Raw genomic sequence first — 15,107 nt, 5'->3', positions numbered from 1 at the left:
TCAGCCTGCCCCAATCAGGGCTAATGCCCTGGTTACCCAGACAACCCTGTGAACTTGTACACGTGTCCCACCCTTCTTCCAAATCTTTCCTCAGAAGAAAGGAGCTCTCACTCTCGAAAGCTTACACCCTGAAAATTGTGTTGGTCTCTTAAGGTGCCACTGGCCACAAATCCTGTACTTCCAGGAGAGAAGCTGTCATTGGGCACCACAGCAACTGAAGACACCAGCAGCTGGAATGTGGCGTTGAAAGTGGAAGTCTAGGACAGCTGTCCACCATCATCTTGACCAACAGTCCTAGATTTCCAATGTTCTACCAGGTCCCAATAGGTGTTACAATATTTAAGTTTCAGTGTATAAAAACAACAAATTGAATTGTTCATCACTGCAACTGGTGCAGTGGTACTGTGGAAGAACTCTGTAATCTTGAGATAGTGGTGTACCACATTCCTGCCTTGCGCCCCATTACAGATCAGGCCCAAACCTGCCTTTTTGCTTATTACAAAGTGTGTTTCCCCTGAGAATCTCGTTCTTTTTACTTTAACATTCATCTGTTTAATCACAGTGTCAGGCTACTGCTTGATACTGCCTTTTTGGAAGGAGGTATTTGAGGTGTTTAGCACTTGGCATAAAAGGAGGCTAGGATCAGTCGGCTGTGGACACTTGGCCTTGCACCTCCCTTTTGAAGACCATTTACAACCTTCCCCCTCCCTTTGAAGGCAATTGGAAGGGAACATACCAGATGCAACACTTTCTATATAAATCTTAGAAACTCCTTCCCCTGCTGAACTTTGGCTTAGGCTGAATTGTGGCGCTGCGCAACTTGGCCAAAAGAGTCTGCTCCCTGTCGTTTGGAGTTCCCAATAGCAGAAGGGTGTTATAAGCATAACTTGTATCTCTTCTCTGTTTTGATGTTGTGTCTAAATTTTGTTTTCCCTTCACACTTGTGTGTTCATTGCCTTCAAATCTGAAAAGGACTGTTTGCCTGTTACCAAAACAACTCCTCTTAATTCAAACATGACTAGATGTGATTTGTAAGCCACTTTGGGAACTCAATTTGGCTGAAAATGCATCATATAAATTAAAGAATATAGTGAAATGTAAAATGAATGGAAAAGAGGCAATGAAGAAAAAGCTCACAAAAAGGTATCCGTCCTTAGATAAATGCTCAGCTAAGGGCAGCAGAGGGCGCTATTGATAATGCAATTGCATTATGCGCTCTCTTCAGTGGAATCCTAACTGGCACAGAGCAAGTGAAATGTGCCATCTAAGATGGCACAATTCCTTTCTGAGCTGGTAGATCAGAGATAGCAACATCAAGCTGTGTACAGTGCTGTTCCAAGGTTGTTATCTTCCTGCACCTGCAGTAAAGGATGGAAACTACTGTATAACTTGGCCCTTTCTGCTTCAGCTGGTACATTATGGGGAACTGCATTCCAGGGCCTGCACTTCTCGATGCCTTGGAAAATTTGAGAGGATCTGGACTGGTGGCGTTCAATCAACTGCATTTGGATTTTGTTTAAAGCATACTGAAAGCGGGGAGGCATGCCATTCACTTCTGCAGGCAGAAGGCAGATACATTTGTGCATTACAAAGGCACAAGGTTTTGCTTCTTGCATCCCTGAAAAGAACCACAGCCGTAGTGAAAGATGGAAATGGAAGCAGGGTCCATTTCTGCACTTTTATTCCATCCTATTGAGGGACTGCCAATTTGCACTTATAATTCTATTTTTAAAAGCCTCTGTTAATTTTGTTTCTAAGCATTACAACTTCTCAAGGGGAGGGGCAAAAAAAATCAAATCGCAAATATGTAAGTTTCAAAACACTTTGTAGTCACTTTTCCACAAACCCTTATGGCAAAATCAAAATATCAAGATTGGGACAGATTTATGTAAATACCTTTGCAAGATCATCTTTTAACTTGTTGTACTGATCCACATTGAAATTTTGTCTTTTGGATTTCCGGTGAAAGTAGTGGAGAAACTGCCTGTCTCGAGCCTCTGGGTAAACATAATCCTGAACAAGAATAAAAGAAAACAGAAGAAAATGCTTTGAAAATCTCCAGTAGGAAGAGTGGTTTTTGTTAAGATGTTCCAATTCACTGTTACGGTAGTCATCAAGAAGCACTTATTACATGACACGGAACTATCCAGGAGGAGCATAGTTAGAGGAACAGACAGTACACAGTAGTATAATCTACACTCCTTACTCTTTCCAACACATCTCTTCCAACCATTTCCTTACAGCACAGCCCTACTCCCCTCCCAAATCTATTTTGAAACCACCATGAACTGGAATACCAATCTCATCATGCCAGCTTGATGCTGTCAAAATCTGCCCAAGAAGAAAGATTTCAGAGGACTCTGAGATTCTAATAAAGTCATTTACATTTCCCCCTCATCATGATACACGTGTTAGCATATCCTACAAAATTCTAGAGCGGCAAGCAATGTTATAGTAAATCTGTGGCTTATAAGACGGGGAATTCTTATAAGGCCATCCTCGCGTGAAAGGGAATGTAACCCAGTAATGACATGACCAATTTTGTTTGTTTTATAGACAGACTGATTCAAAATTTCATGCTGAGGAAATATAGCAAGTAAAAGCAATGAGAAAGCCTCTTTATATACCACAACTACAGCCAAGATACATGGACGGTATGGTCAGGAAGACAGTACTGGTTGACTGCAGAGATGGTAATGGGAAGGTGATAATCATCAGGATTAGATATTTCAGTCTAGATCAAACCAGCCCTTTGAATAGTACCCGCAACAAGACAGGCAGATAGGGGATCAGCTCTCAGAACAGGACAGCCACCGTCGTAGAACAGGGCTGTATTACATTTTCACCTAATGAGACCCACCTGTTTAGTAAGTACAAAGTAAGCATAGAACGCCATGGCACTTCCATAGGTGATAAAATAAGTGACTGGCTCCATTATATCCCACGAATAGACCCACCAAGTAAGCCACGCTAAAGCTCCACCCTGAGTAGACATTAAGGCTAAGCCAATCCATAGAAGACGAGAAGTCTTCGCATCAGCATCTGTGGTGAGTCCAGCTTTGATCTAGGAAGAAGAAAGAATGGTTACTTAAGAGGAAGTAGCATTCTTCTTGCAGCTACCAATGTCGACTGTCGCTTTGCACATGAGGGTCCTGTGTCCTGAGCAGATAGTTTACAGCAAGGGCCTGCAGGCCAGATCTGGCCCTTCGAGGGCTTTTATCCATCCCACAAGCAACTGAAGAAAAAAGCTGGAGGCTGCTCTGTGGTTCGACCATGTGCCTTCCAAAGAACTTCTGAATGACAGGAGGATGTTGGGGGCAAGAAGAAAGAGTCCTTTACTGGGCAATTTGGAGCCCAGGACGCCCAGTGGAAGGCAGCTGCTGGGAGGTTGCACTCAGCTGAGGAAGCATGTCAGGAGCTCTTGGGGTGGGGGAAGTTCCTACCCCTCAGAAGCTGCTTCCAGTCTCTGCTGTCTAACCAGCCCCAGGGCAGGGAGCTGAGCACGGGGCCACCAGCATGCCCTTTACCCAGGCTGGGCTCAATCCTCTGCCCTCACCTTCACTCACTCCCCCGACGGAAGTGTGTCCAGCACTGTCCAAAGGCAGTGTCCTGAAGTGCCAGCTGGAGCAGTGAGGTGCCTGAGGTACATCACATCTCTGCTGGGCTCCTTCCACACCCCATGTGTGCAGTTGTTCACTGCCAGAAGCCAGGCAGGTACAGATATGAGCAGCCCAGAGTAGGGGAGGAAGGGTGAGGCAAGACAAGGCAGCCTGTGCTAACCCCGGCCCCAAGGCTCCTTTCCCCCTCGAAGATTTGATCCATCTGCTGCTTCTTAGATTGCCCTTTCTCCAGTGGGGTTGGAGGGCCATGCTTGGTTCCCCCGTTTAGCCAGACAATAACAACTCCCTGAGGTAAGCTGGGCTTTAAGAGGGTGGCTGGCCCGAGGGAAACATCATGGCAAAGAGTGTGTGTGTGGGGGGGGGGGGTCGGGTCCAGGTCCAGACCTTAGTAGTGCCCTAGCTGCACCCGTTCAGATGGGGGACATACTGCACACGTACAAAGGTCCCATTCCCTCCCTCCAAGTTACTCTGAGGCTATGCTTTTCTACATAATGCTTAAGTTGGGTCTGAAATCCATTGAACTAGGTTGGGCTACCTGTGAGCAAGGGCTGGAGGAGCAGGAAACAGAAGAGTAGCAAACAGGCAGGAATGCTGGTTCTTACTCTCCTACAGACTCCATCTCGACAGCCAACAGACTCTATCTCAACTGTCATGAGACTCTGTCTGTGTGTGTGTGTGTGTGAGAGAGAGAGAGAGAGGGAGGGAGGGAGGGAGGGAGGGAGGGAGGGAGGGAGCACGCGCATTTGTGTCATTGAGATGAAGCTTCAATTTTGGGTAAAGCAACTTTGAGAAAAAAAAGTGCACTTTGGTGCACTTTCCCACCATGAAAATTTTGTATAGTGATCATATATCCACAGAAAAGTACAGGAGAAAAATTTTCTGACCTTAAAAATGAATTCCAAGAAAGATTTTGTGCCTTCAGAAACCTACACAGAGATTTTGGACTTTTCTGTTTTTTCATCTGGAGTTCCAAATGGAAATAACTGATCAGCAGTGTGATGCTGTGCTCAAGAAAAAGCTTTCTGAAGTTGACATTAGCCAATTTTACCATTTTTGGGTCGAAATTGCCCCCAGCTTAAGGCTTTTGCTTCTAAAATTCTTTCTATGTTTGGGACAACATATGTCTGTGAACAGCTCTTTTCTGTGATGAATGTCAATAAATCAAAGTACGTTCTCAGCTTACAGAGACACACCTGAACAGTAAACTCAAAACTGCTACAGCACAGACTTAACTCTAGATTTTGATGCAGTAGTACAGCGCAAGAAGTTTCCATTATCGAAAACAAGAGTGTTAATTTTAAAGCTTTTTGAGTTAAAATAATATCATTAGTTGGGTTTGCCTGTGTCCTTTATAAAGTTCATATTGCTGGTACCTGGGTTTTTATGGTAATGTGACTCGGCCCAACGAAGTGACATTTATGGCAGCTCCAGCCCTCACAGCAAATAAGCTGGATGCCTCTGGTTTACAGGCAATGGATTACTTCCATTTTCATAACTATAGGATCCAGCTCTTTGCATTCAGCAAACTATTCAGGTAATCTTCCCTTCCCTGAGAGGTTTGAATTTACTCAGCCACAGTAAAATGATTTCCTGAATAAAGAAGCTTCAAATGATGAACTCAGCCAGACTGTCTCCTGAAATTAATGACACTGAACAGGATCCAACTATTCTCTTTCGTTAAGTGAAAAGTTTTCATCTAACAGAAGGAGCTTGGCTCTGTTGGAGGAAGCCCACGCCCCAATAAACTGCTGGATCCAATACACTGATTTTGGGCACAGCAAGCACTACGGTGATCCTTCTGTCTCTTTGCCATAGTATTTCTTGAATTTTTCTATTTTTTTTAAAATCCTAAACTTTTTTGGATGCTCTTAGTGTTGGAGAACAACAGGCAGGGTTGGACAAAAACCCTGAGATATTTATTTCCTTCATTTACATCCCACATTTCTCCCCAATGGCAACTCATTCTCCATTTTATCCTCATAACCACCCTGTGAGGTAGGTTAGGCTCAGAGAGAGTGGCTGGCCCAAGTTCATCCAGCAAGCTTCCATAGTAGAGTGGGATTCGAATCTGGGTCTCACAGATCCTAGTCCAACACACTAACCAATATACAATGCTCAGTCTACACAGTAGAGACTGTGGTTTGAGCACACCGGATAAGATTCAGTCTGTTTTGCGTTCATTATAGACGGAACTATAAAAGAAACAGAATTTTCAGTTAAGAAGAATTATCCAAACCTGCTCTAAAGGCAGCAGTTCCTCTTTCAGAAGTTCCATTTTCTGCAACAATTCTCTTTCTTTTCTTGTTTGATGGTCTTCTAAATTAAGAGCTGTAAATAATCTGTGGACCAAAGACCTGATATCATCAACGTCTGTGATATGTTCAGTACTCACTTTATCTGGAAAAAAAGGAATAAAACTGGAGTTATTACCAAAGCAACAGTGTGGATTCCCGAGACTCTAACTTTCTATATAAAAATAGGCTCCTAGCCCACAAATAGGTGCAGGGATGCTTTCTTGACAAAGCCATGGATTAATTCTCATTATAATGGTCACACGGACACAGATTAAGCTGCTGTTCGGAGTCAGAGCACTGGAAGAGTAACTTGACTATTGTCTATTCTGATTGGCAGAATAGCGTCTTAGGCAGATGCCTTTCACATCATCTGCAATCCGTCCTTTTCAACAAGAGATGCTGGGACCTTCTGCATGCAAAGCAGATACTCTGCACTAAGCCAAGCCCTCACCCCCCCCCCCAAACAGTATGAAAGTTTAATCGTTTGATTAAAATCGAAGGAAGGCGCTAGATTCGACTGAGGATCTAAGCTAATTATTTTAACAGGAACTTGTTTGTTTGTTTTTTTAATTTATTGTAACATACTTTTAACAAAGTTAAAGATAAAATCACACAAGAAACATGAAACATCAATTGAAAGTTAAACACAAAACTATTGTAAGACTATATCATAACAATACAACACAGTTAAATAGCTAATTACAAAAAGTTCCTAAGCTTTATTATAATTTGGGATATCTTAATTTTAGGATGAAGATTATTTCTCCCTATATATTCAAAAAAGGAAACCATTTCTCGTAAAAGTTTGTACCATCCGGGAAGTGTTCTGCATTAAAAAGATTGTCATTTACTTTTTCTAAAATAAAGTGGTCCCATATTTTGGAAAACCAATTTTCTGTTGTCAGTGTTTTCTTTAATTTCCAGACTGACGCAATAGGACTTTTGGCAGCAATAAAGAGTGATGCAATAAGCTCTCTTCTTAATTTGGGAATCTGAGTATTGTCCCATTGATCTAAAAAACTATTTCTGGAGAGAAAGGAATACTATAACCAGTCATATCTTTTATTGTCTCTAAGACTTCTCTCCAAAACTTAACAATATACTGACGTCTCCACCAGCAGTGGGAGAAGGTGCCTTCTTCTCCACATCCTTTCCAACAGTAAGCAGGAAAGGGAGATGAAATTAATGACAATCTTTTAGGAGTCACATACCATCTGTGAATTATTTTAAAGGTTTGTAGTTTGGTAAGAATGATGTTTGAATTAAAAATACTAGGTGACCAGATCTTTTCCCAATTATTCAATGATTTGTCTAACTTACAATCTTGAACCCATTTGGAATAACACTGTAGATAACAAGATAGTATAAAGTTTGAAATCAGACCTTTCTTCAAGGGTATTGGAGAGCTTAGTAATTGTTCAAATTCTGTTAGGGGAGTATTCATTATTTTCCTGAGATTTATTTGCTCTGCCATATTTTTGAGTTGTAAGTATTTGAACCAGTGCATTTTCTGCTGTAGTTTGTTTTCTAACTCAGTTTTTGCTAAGAGACCCTTGTGAGAAGCTATATCTATTAATCTATTGATATTTGCTTGTTTTAAAGACAAGCTGTAAACTCGATTTTGACCTGGTATAAACCATTTTTGAGAAAGAAAAGATGAGAATATAGAGAATTCAGGTACAATTTTGTCTCTAATTTGATCCCATTCCTTCAGAATAGCCATCAAAAATATATTATCATTAACTGCTATTGGGCGATTATTTTGTTTATTCCAAATTACATCAGTAAATGAGTTTTGATTCAAAAGGGGATGTAGGATCTGTCCAGGGTCAGCAGCCCAGCCCCCGGACTTGCTGACAGACAGCGGCAGGGGGCAGCCGGGAGACAGCAGTTCAACCACTCTGTCTGGCAAACAGAGCCAGAACCTGCCTACTCCAGGGGGAAGGGGTTAAAGGCCAAAGCCTCAGAAGGCTGGAGGGAGCAGGGAGAAGCCAGCTAGTCCCACCCCCCATGGGGAAGAGAGGGGGCTAAGAAAGCTAGAGGAAAAGGGCCAAGGCAAGGGGAATAGGGACACAGCAACAGCCCAAACAGAGCCCTTACCTTCCAAGGAGGAGAAGCAGCCACTACAGCCCAGAGCCACACCCTGGCTAGAGGACAGCAGCCTGGCTCAGGAGGTGCTAGGAGCCAAGCCCCTCCAGGTGGAGCTGCCACAGGCATTCTGGGGGAGGAGATGGGTAGCCCCGCCTGGCATCAATGAACAGGCAGCACAGAAGCTGGCCAGGGCAGCTCCTCGCAAGCAAGGCCAGGCAGGCTCAGCAGCACGGAAGCCGGCTGGGGCAGCTCCTCGTGAGCAAGGCCAGGCAGGCTCAGCAGCACAGAAGCCGGCTGGGGCAGCTCCTCGTGAGAAAGGCCAAGGAGACCTCAGCTGGGGATGGCTCGCATTCAACCCCACCCTGCCAGCAAGGCAAGGAAGCCAAGAAGGGATTAGTGGTAAGAGGGAAACACCTGAGGGAAGGCACAGCTGGGCCAAGTCAGGAGAGGGCACAAGCCTAGAAGGAGGGCGGGGTGGGGAAAGGAAGCCCTATGTAAGGTGGCTAGGAAGAGCTCTGAGGTGGTGGGTGTGAGTGAGGAGTGATGATGTGGAGGGAGAGCAGTAGGATGCAAGGGTGGAGGCTTGGAGGAGAGTTCTGGAAGGAGGAGATGAAGGAGGACGCAGAGGGTAAGCAGGCCAGGTTGAGCAGGTCAGCGAGTGGACTGAGAGGGAGTCTGGGTGAGGTATACCGCCCCTCCTTCCACAGAGCAGGGTCCTGCAGAGTCCCTGGCCCCCCTGTGACGTCAGGAGCAGACTGTCCAGTGCCACGCCCAGCGGCAGCCGGGGCAAGCCCTGACAGGATCAACGTCCAATCAGGAGGATCAAAAGAAGAAAGAATCTGTAATAAATTTACTAATCTGATTGCTGTTTGATAAATTGTAAGATCTGGATAATTAAGGCCCCCATTAGAGATCTTCAGTGTTAAGGTAGTGAATGTGATCCTTGGGTACTTGTTTTGCCACAGAAATTTATTTAATATTGATTGCCAATCATGTAATTGTGGTTTCGCTATTTTAATTGGAATGGCTCTAAAAACAAACAAAATTTTTGGCAATATAAATGATTTGATTAAGTGGAATCTATCATATCATGAGATATTTAATTTATTCTAGCTACAAATATCTGATTTGATTCGTGATATAATTCCGGAATGATTTAAGTTTATAAGATTATCGAGATCTGGTGAGATATTTATTCCCAGATAGGTTATTTGTTTTGAGGCCTATTGATATTTGTATAATTTATTCTTTAATAATGTTCTTAATATTAATAGGAAGAATTTGTGATTTTGCTTGATTTACTGTTAACCCAGATAGCAAGCCAAAATTCTTTATTAAAGGCTGATGATGTTGCAGTGAGAAAAGTGGCTTTGTCAGAAATATTAACATATCATCTGCAAATAAGCTGAGTTTAAAGGAAGTTGAACCAATATCAATACTTCTTATATATTCATTTTCTCTGACTGAGATAGCTAATGGCTCCAGGGCAATTGCAAAGAGAATAGGGGAGAGACGGTATCCTTGCCTAGTTCCTTTTTAAAATATAAATAGGGTCAGAGAATTGTCCATTTAGTTTAATATTCGCTAGAGGCTGGGAGTACAGGAACTTGTTTTAAACTTATTTAAACATTTGATAGGCAGTCTTCAGACAGTTTCAGGGTAGGTAACCATAGTATTTTGTACCTTTAAGCGGAGGGTGTACGCTGTATTCTGTACCATTTATGACAAGTTTAAAGTCATTCATCAGCAGAAGTTCCATCAGTGTTGAAGCAGAGACTGCACTGCCACCTGCAAAAGAACACAGAAGTTTATCAATAATGAAATGCTGTATGTTAAAATCAACGAATCATTAAGGAGTTGATTACAGACAATGAGGTTATAACATTCAAGATTTACTACACTCACACAGTTGATGAAAGGCTGCTGGCAGATCTGGATGTTATAATGTTGTTCCTCCTTCTTAACACTGAATGAAACTCATCATGGGGCGCATTATTTTGGGATGTTGCCTGTCCCCATCAACCAATGAGGGGGAGAGGGGATAAAGATGTTATTAATCTTTTAAATTTTTACTTCTTTTATATCCCGCTGTTCTCCCCAATGGGGATCTGAAGCAGCTTACATCAGGCTCCTCTCCTCCATCTTTTCCTCACAACAACCCTGTGAGGTAGGTTAGGCTGAGAGTATGTGTCAAGCCAAAGCAGAACACATCATATGATGTATTTATTTATTTGGTACATTAATATTCCCCTTTTCTCCCCAATGGGGACCAAAAGTGGCTAAACAATACCCAGAGGAAAAAACCCAGACTGAACAAGAAATTGTCTGCTCACAGGGTGTTTTGTTGTGGGGATAATAATGACATACTTTGTAAACCGCTCTGAGTGGGCATTAAATTGTCCTGAAGGTCGGTATATAAATCGAATGTTATTGTTATTATATATTTTGAGTATGTAGAACTACATGACTCTACTAACACTGGTGTTCAAGGCAAAGATAGGTATATTTTACTGTTAAACACAGAGAAAAAGCATCAGCAAGTACAAGGAATTAGAAAAAGATCCAAAAAGAAACACTTTTAATTTGCCAATCTAGTTCTTAAAACTTTCAAAATTTCTAAGCTATTGCTAAGGGATGTTAAAAATTTGATCAGATCTCTGAAGGACAGTTCTGGTCCCATATGGATGATTTCTGAAGGATTTCTCTATCCCATTGTCGAGCAAAAGGTCTATTAATATCCAGGGTTCTTCAGAGGATAAAATAGACATGAGGAGGATGTTGTAAGCCGTTTTGAGTGCTCGCTGGGAGTAAAGTGAGATATAGGTAAAAAAAATTAAAAATCACATGTAGATGATCCTCAACATTTTTGTTCCTGTGGCAAACTCAGGTCTCATTCTAAGGGGCCCCTCTGCAGCAGTATCCCATACAGAGGTGTGTGAAGCTGCTACCAGAAATGGGAAACAAATCAGTTACCCCCTCCCCTCACCATCCTGTGCCCAGAAGCCAGTCTCTCTAGATCCTGTGGATCATTTTTAAGGCTTAAATGTTGGTCTGATTTAGTGATGAGAAGGAATCTCTGGCTGAAATGAACTCAAATTTGTGTGCTTGTAAGACAGAGGGAAATAACAGTATCAGCAACAGTGTGGTAGAAGTAATGGCAGAGGAGAGAGAGGGTCTCGGTTGAAAGATCAGAACTTCTGTCCATTATCATGTTGAGTTCAGGTATCCAGAAGGAAAGGGCAGACGATTAGGGACATGAGACTAGAAGGAAAGGGAGAGTAGGAGTCAAAAGGTAGAGCTGAAAATCACCAGTGTGAAGGTAGAAACAAGATGAGAGAATACATTAAACCACTTAGCATGGAAGGGAAACAGATGCACACTGACTGAAACCTGAACTCCCACTGGCAGGATGTAAGTTGAGGAGAAAACCCCAAGAAGGAGATGATAGAACAGGCCATCGCGGAAACCATCCTTGTTTTTTCGTGCTCAAAATTTTCTTGCCTTGTAAGAAGTATTGTTGAAGTGGCTGATTTTATACAATGTATATTTACTTTTGTAAAGCATTGAAAAGGCATGACATGAATATAGTAATACTGTTTTTAAACTAGCCCGAGTGAAGGCTTTAGAGACTATTCTACTGCTGCCTTGGCCCTTGACATGCTTTTCTCCACATCCACCACACAAGCCAAATGTGCTGTAGGCAAAACCTCACTAGCACGACCTGACTGGAATTCTGTCATCGGGATTCATGTTGCAGTTCTGGATACTGAACCTGTAAACCAAATACAGCAACTTGCCCACTCTGTTTGACACCCACACAATCAGGCAAAGCACCACTTGAAATGAGAAACAAATGAAACATTTATGTATGCAACATCCTGCTTGCCTTTCATTATTAACTTTCTGTGGGGTTCAAAAAATAAAGTGTTCACAAATAAAACTACTAGCACAAAAATGCTGTCCTGGTAAATGTAAATGAAATCCAGCATGCGAGCAAAAACAACATTTGTATTTGGCAAGAGAAAGTAAGTTGATGTATAATATTTAAGTAGAAATATTTATTTAGAAGCACAGAATTTCTTGTGCACCTGTTACAATGTTAAACTCATATGCCCAATAGTTTAAAAGACAATGGAAACAAAATACACCAGTGCCTCTAAGTACTCCCTAAATACAATAGTCTTCTGCAAGATACAATTTTCTCTTTCACTGATCAAGACACAGGTGCATAACTGTCAGACTTCACTTCGTCTCAGCTTATAAATATGCAGAATAAAATAAGAAAAACATCAAATTCATCAAGAACTGATTTCATTTGAAGTTTGGAATATCTTTAAATTAAACTGTTTGCATGAATAATAACAACATTCAGTCTTTTCTTTGCAGTACAGGAACAAGCTACATGAAGATTCTTTATGGGGCTCTTGGGTTTTTGTTAAAACACAGAATAACATAAATATAAATTTCAGCCTTCCCTTTCACTATGGTAATTAATCACTATGCTATGGTAATACTGGAAAGTATGCTGCCTTTAGCTCTTTGAAGGATGGGCAGATGTAAGTCTATGCTTAGTATAAATAGGCCCCTTGCCACAGCTTACCTACCTCTGGGCCACTCTCACCTGCTCACTTGCCCTTTCTCTAGAATCAAAGCAAGAATGAGGAAGAGAAGCAGCAGCTGGGGCCAGGAGGTCCTTCAACCTCAACAGAAAGCCAAGAATATCAACCCCTGATGCCAGCCTGCATTATTATTAAGCATTGCATTGAAGAACAGCAGCAAAATAAAACAAAACAAAATGTGTGGATCCAGTGGAAATTTCCACTGATGCGGGGGAGGGGGGGAAAGATTTGAACCTGGTTCTCACCAATTCAGTTCTGAAACTCAAATGACGTCACCATGTTGGCACTAATCTGGCAAGGATTCAACATGTAAAACGCTGCATCAGTACCTGTTGTGAAGACTTCTATCTTTTCAATTGCTTTATCTTCCTCCCGTATGTCCTCTATAAAGGCTCCGACAGTCATTAGCATTGGTTTCACAGTAAACTGACAACGTTCCTTTCTCGAGGGTAATGTAACAGTTATCACTGGCAACCCATGTTTATAATTTACAGTGACTTCTGAGGAGAAAAGAAAGGCACTCAAAATGTATTTATGTACTACATGTAAGCCAACCCTCTTGATTGCACAACAAGGGCAGAGCAAGTCAAAAGCCTCTTCTGGTAAAGTCATTTGATCCAAAAAGGTTCATCACCTTCCTAAATGCCTGCCCTGGAACCGTCAGCTGAGGAGTCTCTTCCACAGTACATGGACCAGGATGGACAAGGCTAGTTTTGAAAGCCCTGATGGATCTAACCTCCTTCAAAGACTCGTCATGGAACAGAAGTCAACAACAGGTAGAAAGGTGTAGGGGCTACAGGTAGGAAAACACACACATTCTACTGTACACAGCTTCCAGGATGCTGCTGAATTTTACACCAACTCGTACTTGCACAAGATTTGGTGCTTCTGGCTGGGATGCAGTGGGTTCTGAAATGGAACCAGGATTCACAAACTCAGTGACAGGTCTGGCAGGTTCTGCCAGGCTGCATGACAACCTTTCTATTTCGTACATTTTTTCATTCTAATATCCTGCCTGTCCCACCCCTTACATGTTAATTAGTTCAGTTATACCTTTCTAACTGAATCTGCTTACATCTCATCCTGCACTTCCCCAGATTAGATTTTACTTTAAACCCACTTTGCCCATCTATCAACAGTTGGGAGTATTCCACATCCACCTTGAGTGGACTGATTACTCTTTTGATTGGACAATGTTATTAAACTAGCCTTTCTTTGAGAGGGGGCCTTCATTGTTTGCAGCCTTTACAATAAATGTATCAGCCTAGTGGATGTTCCTGCATCTGATGAAGTGAGCACAAATTTTGTTAGTCTCAAAGATGTCACTGGACTCCTACATATCTAGCCAGTAACGGATGAGTAAGCTTACCATCAGATGGCATCAGGGAGCTACAAAACGGCCTTCTGTGCAGTCTTAGGTTTCCAATTTTTCTCAGACACAGCATCTGCAAGAAAGATTGATTAGACATTAGAGAGTTCAGCCTCCAATTCCCCATTTCTCTCTCACAGAGCACATTCATATAGGTTAGCAGACAAGATATTATTGAAGATCCTTACATTAAATCCAAGACTGCCAAAATACTGAGTAACAGGCAACAGGCCAGATGTCAATCAGACTGCTTCGTCAGCAACAATGCTATAAACTCCCTTAGACTAAAGGCTCTTGAGAGACTTTAATCCATTAAATTGTAGAGAGATTGAAACTAGATCATGTAAAAGGAAAGGGAATGGTTCTAACACTGGGATGTGTTAAAGATAGGAGGGTAAGTTGTTAGCATGGATAAAGTGTAACACGCGTCATATTTCTTAAACGCCTGCACAGGAGACTTATATTCAGGATCAGGATTGCTGAGTTTAATTGGAAACGGTCACAAATAATGTGCAACAAGAGCCCTTTGTGACATTGTAAAAGTTAATTCTAGTTTACAACATGGAATTACCTTTCTCAGAAGGCTCAAGCACCAGCAACAGACTGCAGAGAATATAGAGCAGATCATTCCATCTGCACATTTACAAATCGCTTAAGACAAATTCAACATGTCACTTAGCCTCAAAAGTGCTTGTTCTCTTGCTACTTGCCTTGTGTATAAATGACAGAAATTCAGCTTCAGTAGGCATATACGAAATTTTTCAAGAAAAGAGGAAGCTTACGGCACCTTAAAGACTAGCAAGTTTTTGTTCTAGCATAAACATTTATGTGCCCTGACCTGGATAGCCCAGGTGAGCCTGATCTTCTCAGATCTCAGAAGCTAAGAAGAGTCAGCCTTGGTTAGTGATTGGATGGGAGACCTCCAACAAAGACCAGGATTGCAGAGGCAGGCAATGGAAAACCACCTTTGTTGGAAGAAAGATGTGTCAGTTTTACAGGTATCTGGGAAACATTACTCCTCTACTCTTTTTGCATGTGGCCATTCCACCCCTCAAAATGGCACTTGCATTTGGGCCTATGTCTTCTCCCACATTGACTGGGAGTCGTACATGGG

At 42.1% G+C, this 15,107-nt stretch overlaps 1 protein-coding gene across 2 annotated transcripts in view; it reads right to left on the bottom strand.

Moving 5' to 3' along the window:
- The window catches only part of MCUB (mitochondrial calcium uniporter dominant negative subunit beta), a 102,946-nt gene that overhangs the window by 1,703 nt on the left and 86,136 nt on the right, over window positions 1-15,107 (bottom strand). The window contains exons 2-7 of one of the 2 annotated variants that reach the window (XM_054989502.1): window positions 13,994-14,069; window positions 12,954-13,124; window positions 9,689-9,793; window positions 5,857-6,017; window positions 2,861-3,064; window positions 1,897-2,013 (exon numbers count right to left, since the gene is read on the bottom strand). In XM_054989502.1, the coding sequence (XP_054845477.1) occupies window positions 1,897-2,013; window positions 2,861-3,064; window positions 5,857-6,017; window positions 9,689-9,793; window positions 12,954-13,124; window positions 13,994-14,069 (834 nt within the window). The remainder of the gene's footprint in view (window positions 1-1,896; window positions 2,014-2,860; window positions 3,065-5,856; window positions 6,018-9,688; window positions 9,794-12,953; window positions 13,125-13,993; window positions 14,070-15,107) is intronic. The other variant, XM_054989503.1, reaches the window with a different exon arrangement.

Source organism: Eublepharis macularius, chromosome 10 (genome assembly GCF_028583425.1).
Source record: "Eublepharis macularius isolate TG4126 chromosome 10, MPM_Emac_v1.0, whole genome shotgun sequence".
In the NCBI taxonomy this organism is placed as follows: Eukaryota; Metazoa; Chordata; class Lepidosauria; order Squamata; family Eublepharidae; genus Eublepharis; species Eublepharis macularius.
The sequence above is the reverse complement of the archived record's forward strand: the minus strand, read 5'-3'. Positions and strand labels throughout refer to the sequence as shown.